Source organism: Ambystoma mexicanum, chromosome 4q, assembly GCF_040938575.1.
Source record: "Ambystoma mexicanum isolate Mex_15411 chromosome 4q, UKY_AmexF1_1, whole genome shotgun sequence".
NCBI lineage: Eukaryota > Metazoa > Chordata > Amphibia > Caudata > Ambystomatidae > Ambystoma > Ambystoma mexicanum.
This window is the reverse complement of record NC_090928.1, coordinates 263,489,391-263,504,062: the sequence shown is the minus strand read 5'-3', so window position 1 is coordinate 263,504,062 and position 14,672 is coordinate 263,489,391. Positions and strand designations below refer to the sequence as shown.

The 14,672-nt window shown below is 46.1% G+C and overlaps 1 protein-coding gene across 1 annotated transcript in view; it reads left to right on the top strand.

Annotated features, from left to right (window-relative positions):
• FBLN7 (fibulin 7) overlaps positions 1-14,672 on the top strand; it is a 710,294-nt gene that overhangs the window by 432,136 nt on the left and 263,486 nt on the right. Inside the window, exon 3 of the mRNA XM_069607833.1 lies at positions 1,326-1,499. Within this exon, the coding sequence (XP_069463934.1) occupies positions 1,326-1,499 (174 nt within the window). The remainder of the gene's footprint in view (positions 1-1,325; positions 1,500-14,672) is intronic.

The window sequence follows — 14,672 nt, the reverse complement described above, 5'->3', positions numbered from 1 at the left end:
TAACTCGCGCAGCATGTGACCACTGGACCAGCGCCCGCAGCATCGAAACAGCACAGAACACACAGTTCTCTGTCTGCTGCGCTAGGATCCTCACTGTCTTATCGCATGAATGTTCCGTTGTGATACCCTTGGTGGAAATTTCGGTTTACTATTAGACACTTTTTCTACTGGATCCAGTTATGGGCATATGTTTTTTTTGGGACAGGTAGTTAACCAATATGGTACACATTATTTTTGATTGCACATTCATCTTGGTGCCTTAAATGGTGTATTTAGGTCTCCACTGGCATTTGTATTCAACCATGCAGGAGATGCATAGTCCAATGTTCAAAACCCCATCTGCACAACTGGATCCAGTTGACACAATTCGCAATTGGTAAAATGACGATTCCACCAGGGACCTCTCATTGAACATAACGCAACAACCTTCCACTAAGCTGTCCTGGGGCAACCCATAGCACCTAATACTTAACTCTTTCAGGAACTTTTTGTGTCAATATCTTTTTTCCAAACAGGGAACTACTTTGATGAAAATTCTGCTTCATTTCACAATTGCATCTTCCAATACCCTATATAGTATTGGTTAATTTGCTATTTTTGTGTACCTATGCTTGAATGTATAGACCAATATCCAAAAACCCATTTGCAGCAACCGGATCCAGTAGGAACCATTTGTAATTGGCTAAATGGCGTTTCCACAAGGGACATCCAATTGAGTATAACATACCTGTGGCAACTGGGATGCTCTGGGTCAACCTGTAGCACCTACTGGGCAATATTTCAGTAGCTTCTTGCGCCTCTGGATAAAAAAGTTAAAAATGTCAAAATGTTAAAAGTATTTATATCGCGCACCATCACCATCGGAGTTGGTCCCCAGGTGCTCTGGCGGATCTGCAAACAAGAAGGCAGGCGGGGGGGTGGGTTAGTCGGGAGAAGAGGGAGTAGGAGAGTGAGAGAGGTGGTGTGCTGTTGGCGGCTCCAGCTCGGTATAGACCGTGCGCTGCGCTTTGGTGTAGGTATTGGACCGGGGCAAGACCACGTGTGCTGTCGGTGCTCTTTATGTGTTGTTAGTTTGTTGTCAATGCGGTGTGGCTTAGTGCGTGTGGTTTGCTGGGTGAGAGTAGGTTGTGTGAATTTTTGGGTGAGTTAGGTATGCAGAGATTTGAAGGTAGGGTTAGTGGGGTGAGAATCGGGATAACGCCTACACATGACATGAGGTTGTGAACTGTTGCCAATGTTTCCTCAGGCCCTGCTCCTGTCAGAAGTGTGCGCTTCCATCTTTGCGTGCTGACTTACCCACATCTATTGCACTCTCCCTATTGCAGCGGTCAGCTGTCCAGCTTTGGACGCCCCTTCTGATGGCAAGAAGTTTGGCGCTAAATACGCCGTGGATCACGATGTCTATTTCACGTGCAACCCTGGCTTCCAGCTCATTGGGCCCAGCAGCAGGGTGTGCCAGCCCAATGGCAGCTGGACTGGCGAAACGCCCCAGTGCAGAGGTACGTGACCTTCACCTTTTACCTGCAACGTTAACAATGACACCTTTGCGCGATTTCCATCCTCTCTTGTCTTTGGAACGATGATTGCATTTAAATTGCTTGATGATAATGATTATTATTACAGCGCTTAGAAGGTGGAGAAACCTGGGATGAAGCACTATAAAAGAAATCATTATTTTTATTGGTATTATGATTATGATTATTTTGCAGAATGCATTGTTCAATAGTTACTGTGTGTGTTTCCAGTTCACATATGCATATACTCTAGCTTGAAAATATGCCAGAGGAATTTCAGAAACCATTCCCCGGGGCTAAACCATATGGCTGTACCCCACATGATAACATCATATTGTGCAGGCAGCTAAATGCACCCCTTGGAGCCGGAAACCACAGCTTTGCTGCTCTTCTGTATGAATTCCTCTTTTCCTCAGTTGTGGGTTGGAGGTACGCTGGGGAGGGTGGGGAAACCAGAATAGGAAATACTCGTTGGTGCATTTTTTCTACTGGGAATTTATATTTTGTGCTATGCTGCTGTTTGCATGGTCTCCAAGCCCTCTGCTGGATCTGAAAGCGAGGGGGTGGGTTAGGTTAAAGGGGAGATAGGGATCATGCAGGGTAATGTGCTCCTATGTTGATGTCTAAGTGTAAATGTTATGATATGTTATTTTATTTATAAAGGGCCAAAGCCCGAAGGCACCCAGGCGCCATGAAGAAGAAAGATAGGGCCCTATCCAATGGGAGCTGGTAGCTAGGTCAGAAATTATGAGAACAGAAAGGTCTTCAACTGTTTCCGGAATACCAAAAGCTCGGCAGCATTACCTAAAGAAACAGGCAAGGCATTCCAAGCTCGTGCGGCCATTTCCACAAGCTCTTTTGACTCGATCAACTTGTAAAGTGCAGGCCTTAGCTGATCGGGGAGATCTACTAGGTGTATATAACCTGCACCCACTCACACATTCACACATGATGCAAGGCTGGCGTTTTCCCTTACAGGGCTCCACCAGTGGGCGTTCCAATGGCAGTGCCAGGTAGGGGTCCAGGCATGGCTTACCCCTTCGCATAGGCGCAACTGTAAGCCTCGTCGTTTGGGTCAGTTCTGGATCTGGCCCGTGGCGTCCTGCTGGCCCATTACTTCATAGGTTTTTTCAGGTTGCTAAAGGTGGTCGTGCCGTAGAGCGTATCACTGGTGTCACGCTATACGCAACGCTGCGCGCCCTCCCGTAAACATCGTCACCTCCAGCCACCATAGTACGTACACTAGACTGGGAGGCGGCTTCTAATGCAAGCTCGGACAAAGCCAATAGTTTGGGTTGTGGGTAGTCATTTGTAAACATTTGCCAGGCATTTTGCCAGGCATTCACAATTTGCCAGCTCTTTACATCCGATGTACAGACACGTCACGTCACTGCCTGGGCAGTGTGAAATCTGGTACGTGAAAAAATGATTTTTCAGGTGTAGCGGACCTCCTACTCTTACGTGGTAAGGCCACGCCAGGCTGCCCCTCTGCCTTGGGGAGCGTGCACCCTCCTGCATGCCATGCGGGAGCATCCTTCTGCAATGCACTACTGTGCCTCTGGGAGGATGCTCACAGCAGGGGTGGACTGGTGAACAAAAGAGGCCCTGGAAATAATGTTCAAAATGGCCCCATATTACACATTTTCATAAAGCACAATCGTTTTCCAATGAGAAAATGTGGAAATACAATTGTTTACCACACAAAAGAGGCCCAGTGTGCAGAGGCCTAGCGGGAAATCTCCAGACCTCCCTTCAGGCCAGTCCAGCCCTGGCTCACAGGATGGAATGTTACAGCTCTTAGTTCAGTCGATCTCTCGAGACTTCCACTCTGGCCATAAGGGCAGTTGGCCATGGGAGGCTGCGCTACCTATCACCCAACAATAAAAAGGACGGCTTCATTAACTTGTTATGTTGTTGCTTTTCCTCGAAAAAGCAGTTGATGAAATAGAGACCACACCTGTCCCTTGTTGGGTACGCTTGTGGATATGCTTCACCCATGTAAAGTACGAAGAGGCGCTTCAGGGCCTATTGGCACAGGAGGGCGGTCCGTCTCTCCCCTGGTGTTGGCATATGGCAGCCATCTTAACTTCACTAGGCCTATTGCAGTTGTGGCGTAATCAAAATGGTATAAACCAAATGCCAAAGGTTGTGCTGAAGGGGGCCTATATTACTAGAGACATGAAAGATGCTTTATAAGCCATTTTTCAGGAGGATAGCTCAGAGGCAACGTGCTCGCCTTGGAATCAAGACGACACGAAGCAACACAGGTTCGATTCCGGGGTCCGCGCTTAGTAACTTCTGGGTATTAAGCGCATTATAAATACCCCATCATATCATATAATTTCTCTATGTAATAGTTCTCTATTACCTTTACGGTTATGTAGGTTAATAGTACCCCCAGTCCAATGGAGCAGAGTGGCATCTGTTTTTTGTGATGGTCAGAAATGCAAAGCCGCAGGGTTTTTGGCATTAGAAAGCTTTAGGGCTTGTAAATGTTCTATAACTCAAGTTTTCATTTTTCGTATGGTGCTGACTATGTACACCTTAGAGCATGGACTACGAATCCCATGCTCCCTCACTATAGACTATGTTGGATAGGGCTGATGGGATTTGTAGTCCAAAACATTTGAATACCCAAAGGTTGCAGACCCCTGCACTAGATCGACTATAAGCGCCATGTGAATGCTCTACTTTAGGCCGTATTAGGCAAGGAAGAGTTACAAAGAGTACCTAGATTTTGTTAACCCTCCTGTTGCTCGCTCATTGTATATAATGTTTTGTTTCTGTACACTTCCCCAAGCCCATCTCAAGCACTATTGGAGTGTGTTAAACCCTGATATCTGTCATATCTGATATCTGTCCTATCTGTGGGGGGAATCATTGTCACACTTTCATTTTTTTTGCCCTGGTTATTTGGCACCTTGCTGATTATATCTGAAACCTGTGCTGGGCAGGAACCATGTGCACACAGTGTTTGACACAATTTGTTTTTATTTAAGTTAACTGAAGAAAAAAAGGCGATTCCAAATATATCCATAGGACATGGCTAAGGAAGTAATATGGTTCGCAAGTTCGAATAATCGAGGAGAAGGGGGGTAGAATTGTGATTCCAGACGTATCCATCGGGCATGGCTAAGGAGGTAATAAGGTTGGTAAATTTGAATAATCGAGGCGACGAGAGTTGAATTGTGATTCCAGATGTATCCATAAGGCATGGCTAAGGAGGTAATAAGGTTGGTAAATTCGAATAATCGAGGCGACGAGAGTTGAATTGCGATTCCTGATACATCGATAGGGCATGGCTAAAGAGGTAATAATGTTGTCAAGTTTGAATAATCTAAGAGAGAGCAGTTGAATTGTGATTCCAGATGTATCCATACGGCATGGCTAAGGAGGTACAAAGGTTGGCAAGTTCGAATAATCGAGGAGACGGTATTTATTTATTTGCATTTGTATCGCGCACTTGCAGCCCAAGGGCATCGAGGCGCTGTTACATGAACATGTAAGAAATTTGACATACAGGTTGAGGCGCCATTAGGCTTCTTGGTTAATTACAACATAGCATGAGCAAGTTACATACATGCAAAATGATAGAGAACAGTAGGTTGGTTCTACATTAGAAGGGTGGTGCCAGTTTACAACTTTTCAGTTGAAGAGCGAAGTTTTGATGGCTTTCCGGAAGGCTTGGTGGGATTCCATATGTCTCAGGTGAGGAGGGAGTGCGTTCCAGTGTGTGGCGGCCAGTGTGGGAAAGCTGGAGCCGCCTGCTCGTGCTTTACGGATTTTAGGTGTGAGGATAGTGTTGGAATAGACTTCTCTGAGGGGTCTTGAGGCAGTATGCCTCGTGATTCTTTGTGATAGGTATGGGGGTGCGAGCTCATGGAGGCATTTGTGTGTGATGGCCAGCGTTTTAAAGACAATTCTCTCTTTGACTGGAAGCCAGTGGACCTGTCTTCTGATTTCAGTGATGTGGTCTCTCCTGGATGTTCCAGTGGCTGCCCTGAGTGCGTTATTTTGCACCAGGTGGAGTTTGTTGAGGTCTTTTTGGGAAGTCCCAATGAAGAGAGCATTACAATAATCAAGCCTAGAACCAATTATTGCCCTTGCAATAGTAAGGCAGTTCTCCCGGGATAGGAAGGGTCTAGCTGCGTTTAGCACTTTAGTGTAGTACGCAGAAGATGAGGCAATGGCATTAACCTGCCTGTCCATAGTCAGGTCGGCGTCCAAGTACACTCTGAGGGTCTTGACATTGTTAGAGACTTTGATGGGAATGCTGTCAATAGAGAAGGATGAGTACTGCTCATCGAGGTTGCCCACGGTGGTGGGTGATCCTATGAGCAGGAGCTCATTTTTTTCGCTGTTGAGGCAGAGCCAATTGTTCGCCATCCAGGATTGGATGGTGGAGTAGATGGAAGTGAGTGTGGTAAGATCTGTGTGATAGTCCCCTGTGAGTGGAATAAGCACCTGTGCATCATCAGCATAGTTGGTGTATGAGATGTGCATTGCGTCAAGGATGCTGAACAAGGGTCTTGTAAAGAGGTTGTAGAGGGTAGGTGCAATGCACGAACCCTGTGGGACGCCACATTTAATGTGGCTGGGGGTGGCACAGGCAGTGTCGGAAAATACTTTCATGACTCTCTGCTGGAGAAAGGAGGTGATCCATTCACATGCCTTTGGGGAGAAGTTGGCCTCAGAAGCTAGATGGCGACACAGAGTGTTGTGATCAACCAGATCAAAGGCTGCTGACAAGTCAAGGAGCAGGAGGAGCGCAGGTTTGCCTGTGTCGCTGATATCATCCATTTGGTTCTTTAGGTCTAAGAGGGCTGTCTCAGTGCCGTGTCGAGGGCAGATGCCGGATTGCCGTAGTCCAAGAAGACGGTTCTTTTCCAAAAATTCTTGGACTTGCAGGTAGGCTGCTTTGTCAAGAATTTTTAGTAGAAATGGGACGGTGGTGATGGGCATATAGTTCCCAAGAACAGTTGGGTCAAGAGAAGGTTTCTTGAGGAGCGGGCGAACTCATGCTTCCTTAAGACCAGATGGAACGTGTCCAGACTGGAAGGATGAATGTATGAATGCAGTAAGGAAAGGTGCTATGATTTGTGCCGAGTGTTTGATGAGTTGGGCGGGACAAGCGTCTCCTTTGCAGTTGGAGGGTTTGATGGCTTTCAGCAGGGTGATCACTTCAGGTTCGGTCATATCTCTGAAGTGGAAGGTGGAAGGTGGGGGGGATGTAGTCATGGACGGTTTCGGTGTAGCGTTAAATAAGCTGGCTATGAGGTTATTGAGAGCTTTTTGGTGGCAGCAGATTTTATTTTGGAGTAGGTTGAGTTTGTCAAGCATGGCTGACTGAATGCTGTTGCACCAGTTCTCATCTTTAAGGAGAGAAGGAGGTGGCGCAGAGGGCTTTTCTAATTCCCTGAAGATAGTGAATAGTTCTTTGGAACCTGATTTGGCGTCGTTGATCCTAGAGTTGAATGCTGATGATTTGGCTAAGGTGATGTTGGCTTGATAAGAGATGGAAATGGCTTTGAAGGCATTCCTTGTGGCTTCTGAAGGATTAGCTTTCCAAGCGGAGAGTGCAGCCCTCTTCAGTGAGCGCTGGTCAAGCAGATCTTTTAAAAACCAAGCATTAGAGTGTTTGATTTTCTTGGCTTTTTTTAGGGTGAGTGGAGCTATGGAATCGTCTGCTAGGGTGACGATTTCTTTGAAGGTGTTTGCTAGAGTTTCTGGGTCTTTGGAGAAGGGGGCCTTAAGGCCTGGCACCTGTAGGAAGGGTGCTAAGTTTTGGGCTGTGAGTAGGCGTGAGCTCCTTGCGAGTGCTGCAGGGAGGGGGGTAATGGGTTCAGGAGGGCCTTTTTTAGTATCGATGTTGAATTGAAGAAAGTGGTGATCAGACCAGGGGATGGGGCTGTTAGCGACCATTTGGATGGAGCAGTTATGTTGGCTCATCCAGTCTAGGGTGCGTCCTTTGATGTGGGTAGGGTATGTGATAGATTGTGTGAAGCCCAAGGTGGTGCGGGCCTTCTTGAGGGATCTGGCATGGGAGTCCTTAGGGTCATTGAGCCCTAAGTTAAAATCACCCAGTAGGATGACTTGTGAGGTCTTTTTAATGTTGTCTGACAATGAGTGGATGAGGGCGTCATGGAAGTCTGTGATAGGACCAGGCGGTCTGTAAACAATATGCAGGTTGATAGTGCAGTTGTGAGAGAAATACATTTTTAGTGGGAGGTAGTCTGAGTTGTGGACCAGTTTCCCTTCCACTTCTCTGATGGATAGACTTTCACGGGCAATGAGGGCTACACCCCCTCCTCTCTGGGGGGCCGATCTTTTCTGAAGATAGTGTACCCTTGTGGAATGGCGAGAGATAGTGCTGGGCCTGAGCTCTCAGTGAGCCAGGTTTCAGTGATGATTAGGATATCAAGGTTGTTATTTATGATGAGATCATTAATGTCTAGGGCATGGGCAGGTAATGAGGGGGCGTTAACTAGGGCACACCTGAGGTTCGTATTGGTCTTAGAGGATGTGGAGGCATCATGCAGAGGGGCAGCGGAGGGCAGGGTGAACATAGCAGCATCAGTAGTGGGCAACACAACACCATCAATAGTGGACAGCACAGCAATAGATACAGGGGCCACGGAGGGCTTAGGCATGGGCAACATAGCAGCATCAGTAGTGGGCAACACAACACCATCAATAGTGGGCAGCACAGCATTAGACACAGGGGCCACGGAGGGTTTAGGCATGGGCAACATAGCAGCATCAGTAGTGGGCAACACAACACCATCAATAGTGGGCAGCACAGCATTAGACACAGGGGCCACCAAGGGCTTAGGCATGGGCAATATAGCAGCATCAGTAGTGGGCAACACAACACCATCAATAGTGGGCAGCACAGCATTAGACACAGGGGCCACGGAGGGCTTAGGCATGGGCAACATAGCAGCATCAATAGTGGGCAATATATTGTTGGGGATAAGGGCCACAGAGGCCGTGGGCGTAGTATGACCAGCTTTCACAGTAGTGAGCATAATGGCCACAGGGGGCACGGGTGCTGGACGCGTAGTGGTCCCAACGTTTTTGATCCTAGTCATTGGTGTTTGGGCCTCCGGGATAGGCGGTGTGAAAGTTCGGGTCTCAGGGCAGTATAGTGTGAAATGTGGGCGCGCTGAGGAAGGAGCGCATCGCGCATCTGTAACCTAACCTTAGGTTACGTAAGATAATGCTGGGCATGAGGTGTGACTGCAAATGAGAGCGGGTACGCGACCGCAGCCGCGCATTTCTGTGGCAGGCAGAGAGAGGGACTGGTTTCCCTTGCTGGGGGCGCATAGCCGTAATGGTAGTTTTTTGAGTCTTACCTTTAGACAAAGTGCTTTGCTGTGTTGAATTGTGATTCCAGATCTAGGCATGGCTAAGGAGGTAATAAGGTTGGCAAGTTCGAATAATCAAGGAAAGGGGAGTTGAATTGTGATTCCAGATGTAACCATAGGGCATGGCTAAGGAGGTAATAAGGTTGGTAAGTTTGAATAATCGAGGAGAGGGGAGTTGAATTGCGATTCCATATATATCGATAGGGCATGGCTAAGGATGTAATAATGTTGGCAAGTTTGAATAATCGAGGAGAGGGGAGTTGAATTGTGATTCCAGATGTATCCATAGGGCATGGCTAAGGAGGTAAAAAGGTTGGCAAGTTCTAATAATCGAGGAGACGGTGTTGAATTGTGATTCCAGATGTAGGCAAGGCTAAGGAGGTAAAAAAGTTGGCAAGTTCGAATAATCGCGCTGAGGGAAGTTGAATTGTTAATTGATGCCCCCTGATGAGCTTTTTTAGTCTATAGTGATGCACTTTATTTGAGAGTTTTCAAGGACACATGCAAACCAGTCTTGATGCTGCAACTAATCTGATCTAAATCATGCTATTCTCACTACAATGTTGCTACCCATTATGCAAAGCATAACAGATGTGTGTTGAGGTTGAAAAATTATACAACAGACGTTAAATCAACAAAGTCAACATTTATCCAACAATTGATGATAAACAAAATTCCCTTAGACACAAAATGCATTACATGTGTGGAGGCTTTACCCAATACATAAATATAAAATACTACGCAAAGTGCATACAAAAGTCACAAAAAATAATAATGATCTTCTCAAGTGTGAAAGATGCAGAATAAAGAGCAAAAACATAAACAATGCAAACAATTGAATCCTAAAATGTATAGTCAAGAATTCATAGTTAGAACTCAAATAACTAAACTAAATTCAAAAGTTTTTGTTATGTGAATCAATTAATCAAATTGAATTAGATTAACAATCAGTCAGTCTAACAATCAAACAGTCAGTCTACCCATTGCATTCCATGAGATCAAAGGCGACTCACTCACTACACAGAAATCCATGTAATGTAACCAAATCCACCCACAGTGAAAGAAGGGCAGTGAAAAAAGTCATAGTATCCCTCTACAAGGACGATATGTGCAAACAACATCTTAGCAAAAGCCCTCCAGAGGCAGTGTCAGGACTAACACCTAATATTCTCCCTCAGGTAGCGCTCCAAAAGGGGAAGATTCCTGGTTTACATGCACGAATATGGAAGCGCAGGGTAGGGGCCACTTTCTGTCTATTAAAGAGGGGACCCACAACACATCATAAAGAAGAAGCCCCTTGTCAAGGGGCTGTGCCTGGTTCCTTACCTAGAAATCTCAGGATCTGTCTGGGAACCCCTCTCTCCAGCCCGAACGTCAACCTCTGACACACCCTCGCTCTATGTTCACTCCTAAATAACACACTTCATTATCGTTTGTCTCCCGTGTGTGGGGCAACTGCACCCCACTTCTAGAACTCGCATACCTCACTCTGCAATCTGCAGGATATTACTGTTACATCCCGCTGCGCACATCTTTCCAGAAGACGGGCTTGTTTATCAAAAGACACACGCAAACCTGTTTCCCTTCCTTATTTCCTTATGGTGTGCGGCGTTTCATTCCCCCGTTCCTTTCACGATGGAGACTGCGGCAGGGAATCTAACAAACTACGAATCCTATGATGCTCCACTGCACTATCATGTGCCCTGTTCCTCCAATCACCGTGCTCTGACGTCTTGCTTTCTCTTTTGGTAAAAGCAGCGTTTTCATTCAGCTCGTTGCTTCTGATTGAAGTTGCTTTCAACTTTTAAGTTATGTCTTCATCATTCCTTGGATCTCTTGGTTTCCTGACCTTTGCCTGCCTAACGGACCGTCTTGTTTGCTGCCCTGTACCTTACTGCCAGGTTAGTGTACCAGGACCTTTATCTTGCCTACACGGACTGCCTTGCACCACGATTTTGTACTTCTGCCGCCCGCCCGTTAACAGGACCCCTTTCCTGCTTTCTTTGATTGATTTGCCTAACGTTTTGTCCCGGCTATTGTCAGCCCGTAAAAAGGAAAGTGCCTGTGTATTTTCGGATTTCTCTCTCCTCTGCAAGCTTTGTCTCTGATCCCTGCACACAATTACTGCAGCTGCTTGCAGGCCTTCCATCCCATCACAACAGCATTTTGTTACTACACTGGTCCCTGCCACCTAGCCCCGAACAGCACACCTAACAGTGTCTCAAACTACCTTTGTGGAAATTACCATTTGGGAAATTACCATCTGGGAATTCATGGATATTACTATCACTTCTGAACTATAGGAAATTGGGATTGCCTTTACCTATCTTCAACAAAGTGCACAGGTGGACGCTGCGCAGAGTGTGCACCAACCCGGACTTAGTGCGCTCCTCGTGCCGTTCGGGTTAGAACCCTCACTAACCTTCCCGTTTATTATTTTATACTGCCGTTTTGTTCACCTTGGATTAATCCCAGTACTACTAGTGGTAAGGAGTGTTTCTTTTCTCTTCCCATCCATTGTTATAGTTCCCTGAACCGTCCTGACAGTGATATCTGTTTTTAGGTAGGAATATCTGTGCCTCGGTAGCAAGATAGAAAAATCAGGTATAACCCATAGCAGTTTGACTATTACTATATGTATAACTGTCACATAAAACTCATCTCTTCTTTATTTTTACAGCTGGTATTTTGTGGCGGTGTGTTCTCCCCGCTCTTTTGAGTGATCAGGCTCTTTGTACTGTTTACCCAGTAGAGGGTCATATCATTTTAAAGATCTATACCCTCACAGAGAGGACGCTCGGTTGGAGGCCCCATCCGAGCTCCTTCAATCAAAACCCTGTGAATACCAGTCCTGGTCACCTACCTATCCAAATCCTAGTTGGTGAGTAACAGATGGCCATGGTACGTCTGGTGGCAGAGCTCCGGGCTGAGATTTCAGTAGCTCATGATGCTCTGAATCACAGGATTGATAGTTTACAGAGATTTCCGCAGCCGCAGTCTTTGGGGATAGACGCCTCAAACGCTTCTGCATCGACTTCAGGGGTTTCTGACCCCTCAGCCTCGGGGTTTGCTGCGGCCCCAGTACTGATGGCTTCCCAATTCCCGTTAGCTCTTCCTGAGAGATTTCTTGGAGGCCCAAAAAATTACAGGACCTTTATTAATCAGTGCAAGCTGCACTTTCTTTGTCGTCCTACTGCCTTCCCTAATTCAACGACTAAAGCTGCCTTTGTCCTTTCCAATCTTGGTGGAACCGCGGCAGCCTGGGCTAATCCTCTACTTGAGTCAAACAGTTTTCTGCTATATGACTGCGATGCCCTCATCACAGCTATGTACAGGGTTTTTGACACCCGTTACAAATCCCAGGCTACGGACCTTGAGTTTCTGAACTTACGCCAAGGGACATCCTCTCTGTTTACCTATCTTGCTACGTTTAATCAACTGGCAGCCGAAACAGACTGGCCAGAAGAGAAAAAGTCGGCAGTCTTTTACAAAGGGTTATCGGACGAGTTAAAAGATGTCTTAGCAACCGTGTCTATAGTTCCCACGGCTTTTGGCGAACTCTTGGATTTGGTTTTGCAGATTGATGCCAGAAGAGCAGAAAGAAAAGGGGAACGCAAGGCAGCAGGCTTGACCCCTCCGCTGCTGGAAACCGCCAGTTCTTCCTTGTCCGCCCCTGAACTCATGCAAGTGGGGGCTATAATAATAATAATAATAATAATAATTTGGCATTTATATAGTGCTACGAACCCTGAGGTATCTGAGCGCTGCTTATTATTACCCACGGTGCGTGGTGCTTATTTATCGACCTCGGAAGGATGAAAGGCTGAGTTTGGCTCTGCCGGGATTCGAACCTGCTTTAGCAGGCTTTGCACGGATGTCAAAGCAGCGCTCTACTGGCTGTGCCACTTGACCGGAATATACGGGGACCCCTTACTTCTGCCCAAATGGAACCCCGCAGATCTAACAATCTTTGTATGTATTGCGGTTCGGCGGACCATCAACTTAAAGACTTTCCAAAGAAACCTGTCAGGAAGGCAGGAAATGCCAGAACCCGGCGCTAATAAGAGTCCCTACGCCGGGGGTACATTTTTTGGACTCACACAGGGTCACCTCTGCCCCTGTTGGCTTGCCTGTGGTCTTTACAGCTACTCCTGACATTTCTTTTTCTTCTTTAGCCATTATTGACTCCGGCGCTACAGGGAAATACATGGACTATGACTATGCTATTTCTCACAATGTGCCTATGGTTTCTAAGGTATGTCCAGAGACCGTTCATGCAGTGGACGGTACGTCCTTGGTATCTGGGTTGGTCACCCAAAACACTTCTGTGGTTCAAATGCAAACCGAAGAAGGACTTACCGAGAATATAACATTCAACTTGATCACGGCCCCCCAGTTCAGGGTCATTTTAGGGGTTCCCTGGCTTCAACAACACAGGGAGCTGACCACTTACCACCACATCGTCCATATGATTGCCCTATTGATTTAATACCTGGGGCCAAAATTCCAGCTCGCAGAGTGTACTCCCTTACATTACCAGAGGATAAGATATTAAAAGAGTATATTGATAAAGCCTTGAGCACCGAGTTCATCAGGCCGTCCAGATCCCCTGCAGCCTCTCCACTCTTCTTCGTTCCGAAGAAGGAGGGTGATCTTCACCCTTGTATTGACTATAGAGCCTTAAATTCAGTTACAGTAAAAAACCAGTATCCCCTTCTGCTAATCTCTGTTCATCTGGATCAATTAGGTACTTCTGTTGTTTTTATTTTTTTTTATTTTTATTTTTTTATTGTAACACTAGTTTGATTCAAAAGAATGAAAAACTTTTTGTTACATTTACAGATCCAATTCCTTCACTAGATGAGTTCAAAAAATGTCACTCCTTGTTGTTTATCTTCAGGGCATCCATAAAGTTTATTATTGCACAAGTTAATTGAGTGTTGAATCCTGCAATCAAGTAACACCACCAAGCATCCATGTTTCCCCACAAAGGTGCAAAGCGTGCTAAGTGTAAACTACGCTGTGCTGTGATTGCTTCGCAATCCAGGATTAGGTGCTTCACAGATTCTGTCCCATGCTTGCAGAACCGACACTGTGCCATCTGTACAAGCGGATCACGCCTCAGCAGCTGTATCTCCCTTGTTTTATAAAGGTTGAGTCGCAGTCGCAGGAACATGTTCCGATGATAGCATGATGGAAATTTCTCCAAGTATTTAAGGATTGCGTCAAGTTTATTTAAAGCGCTTCCAAGGTCCAAAGAGGATGCCAGTTTGTTTCGGCATTCTTCATTTCTTATCCAATTTTGTTGTCGGATTTTCTTTTTTGCAACTTGAGGACGTAATAGTCCTGTCTCAAAAGAAACGCCAGCATTGTCTAGTGAGAGAAGTAGTTTTTCTCCCACTCCTTCAGTAGACAGGCAGATGGATGCTCTGGTGCTGAGTGTAAAATTTCATATGGTTTTACCACTGTCTCCAGCCGCATTTTCCTTAAAATGGAGATTGACTTCCACAAAACGGATCCGTAAAGGGACTCGATACATAACTCGTATCGTATCGCCACAATTGGAGAGCTGTTTGGTAATCTCAAAACTTTGCGCCAAAATTTCCCTTCGAGCTTGTCCCACAGATCTTGTGGCATGTTCCAGCTTGTTTCGCTCCCAAAAGTTATCGCAGGAACTACTTTTTGGAGATAGAATGTTAGGAATGGCTTCAAGGTAAATTTTCCATATGCTGCATGCAGTTTTGCCCCTTGCAATGCAAACATTTTCATGCGGGCCACCAGGTCCTGTGTC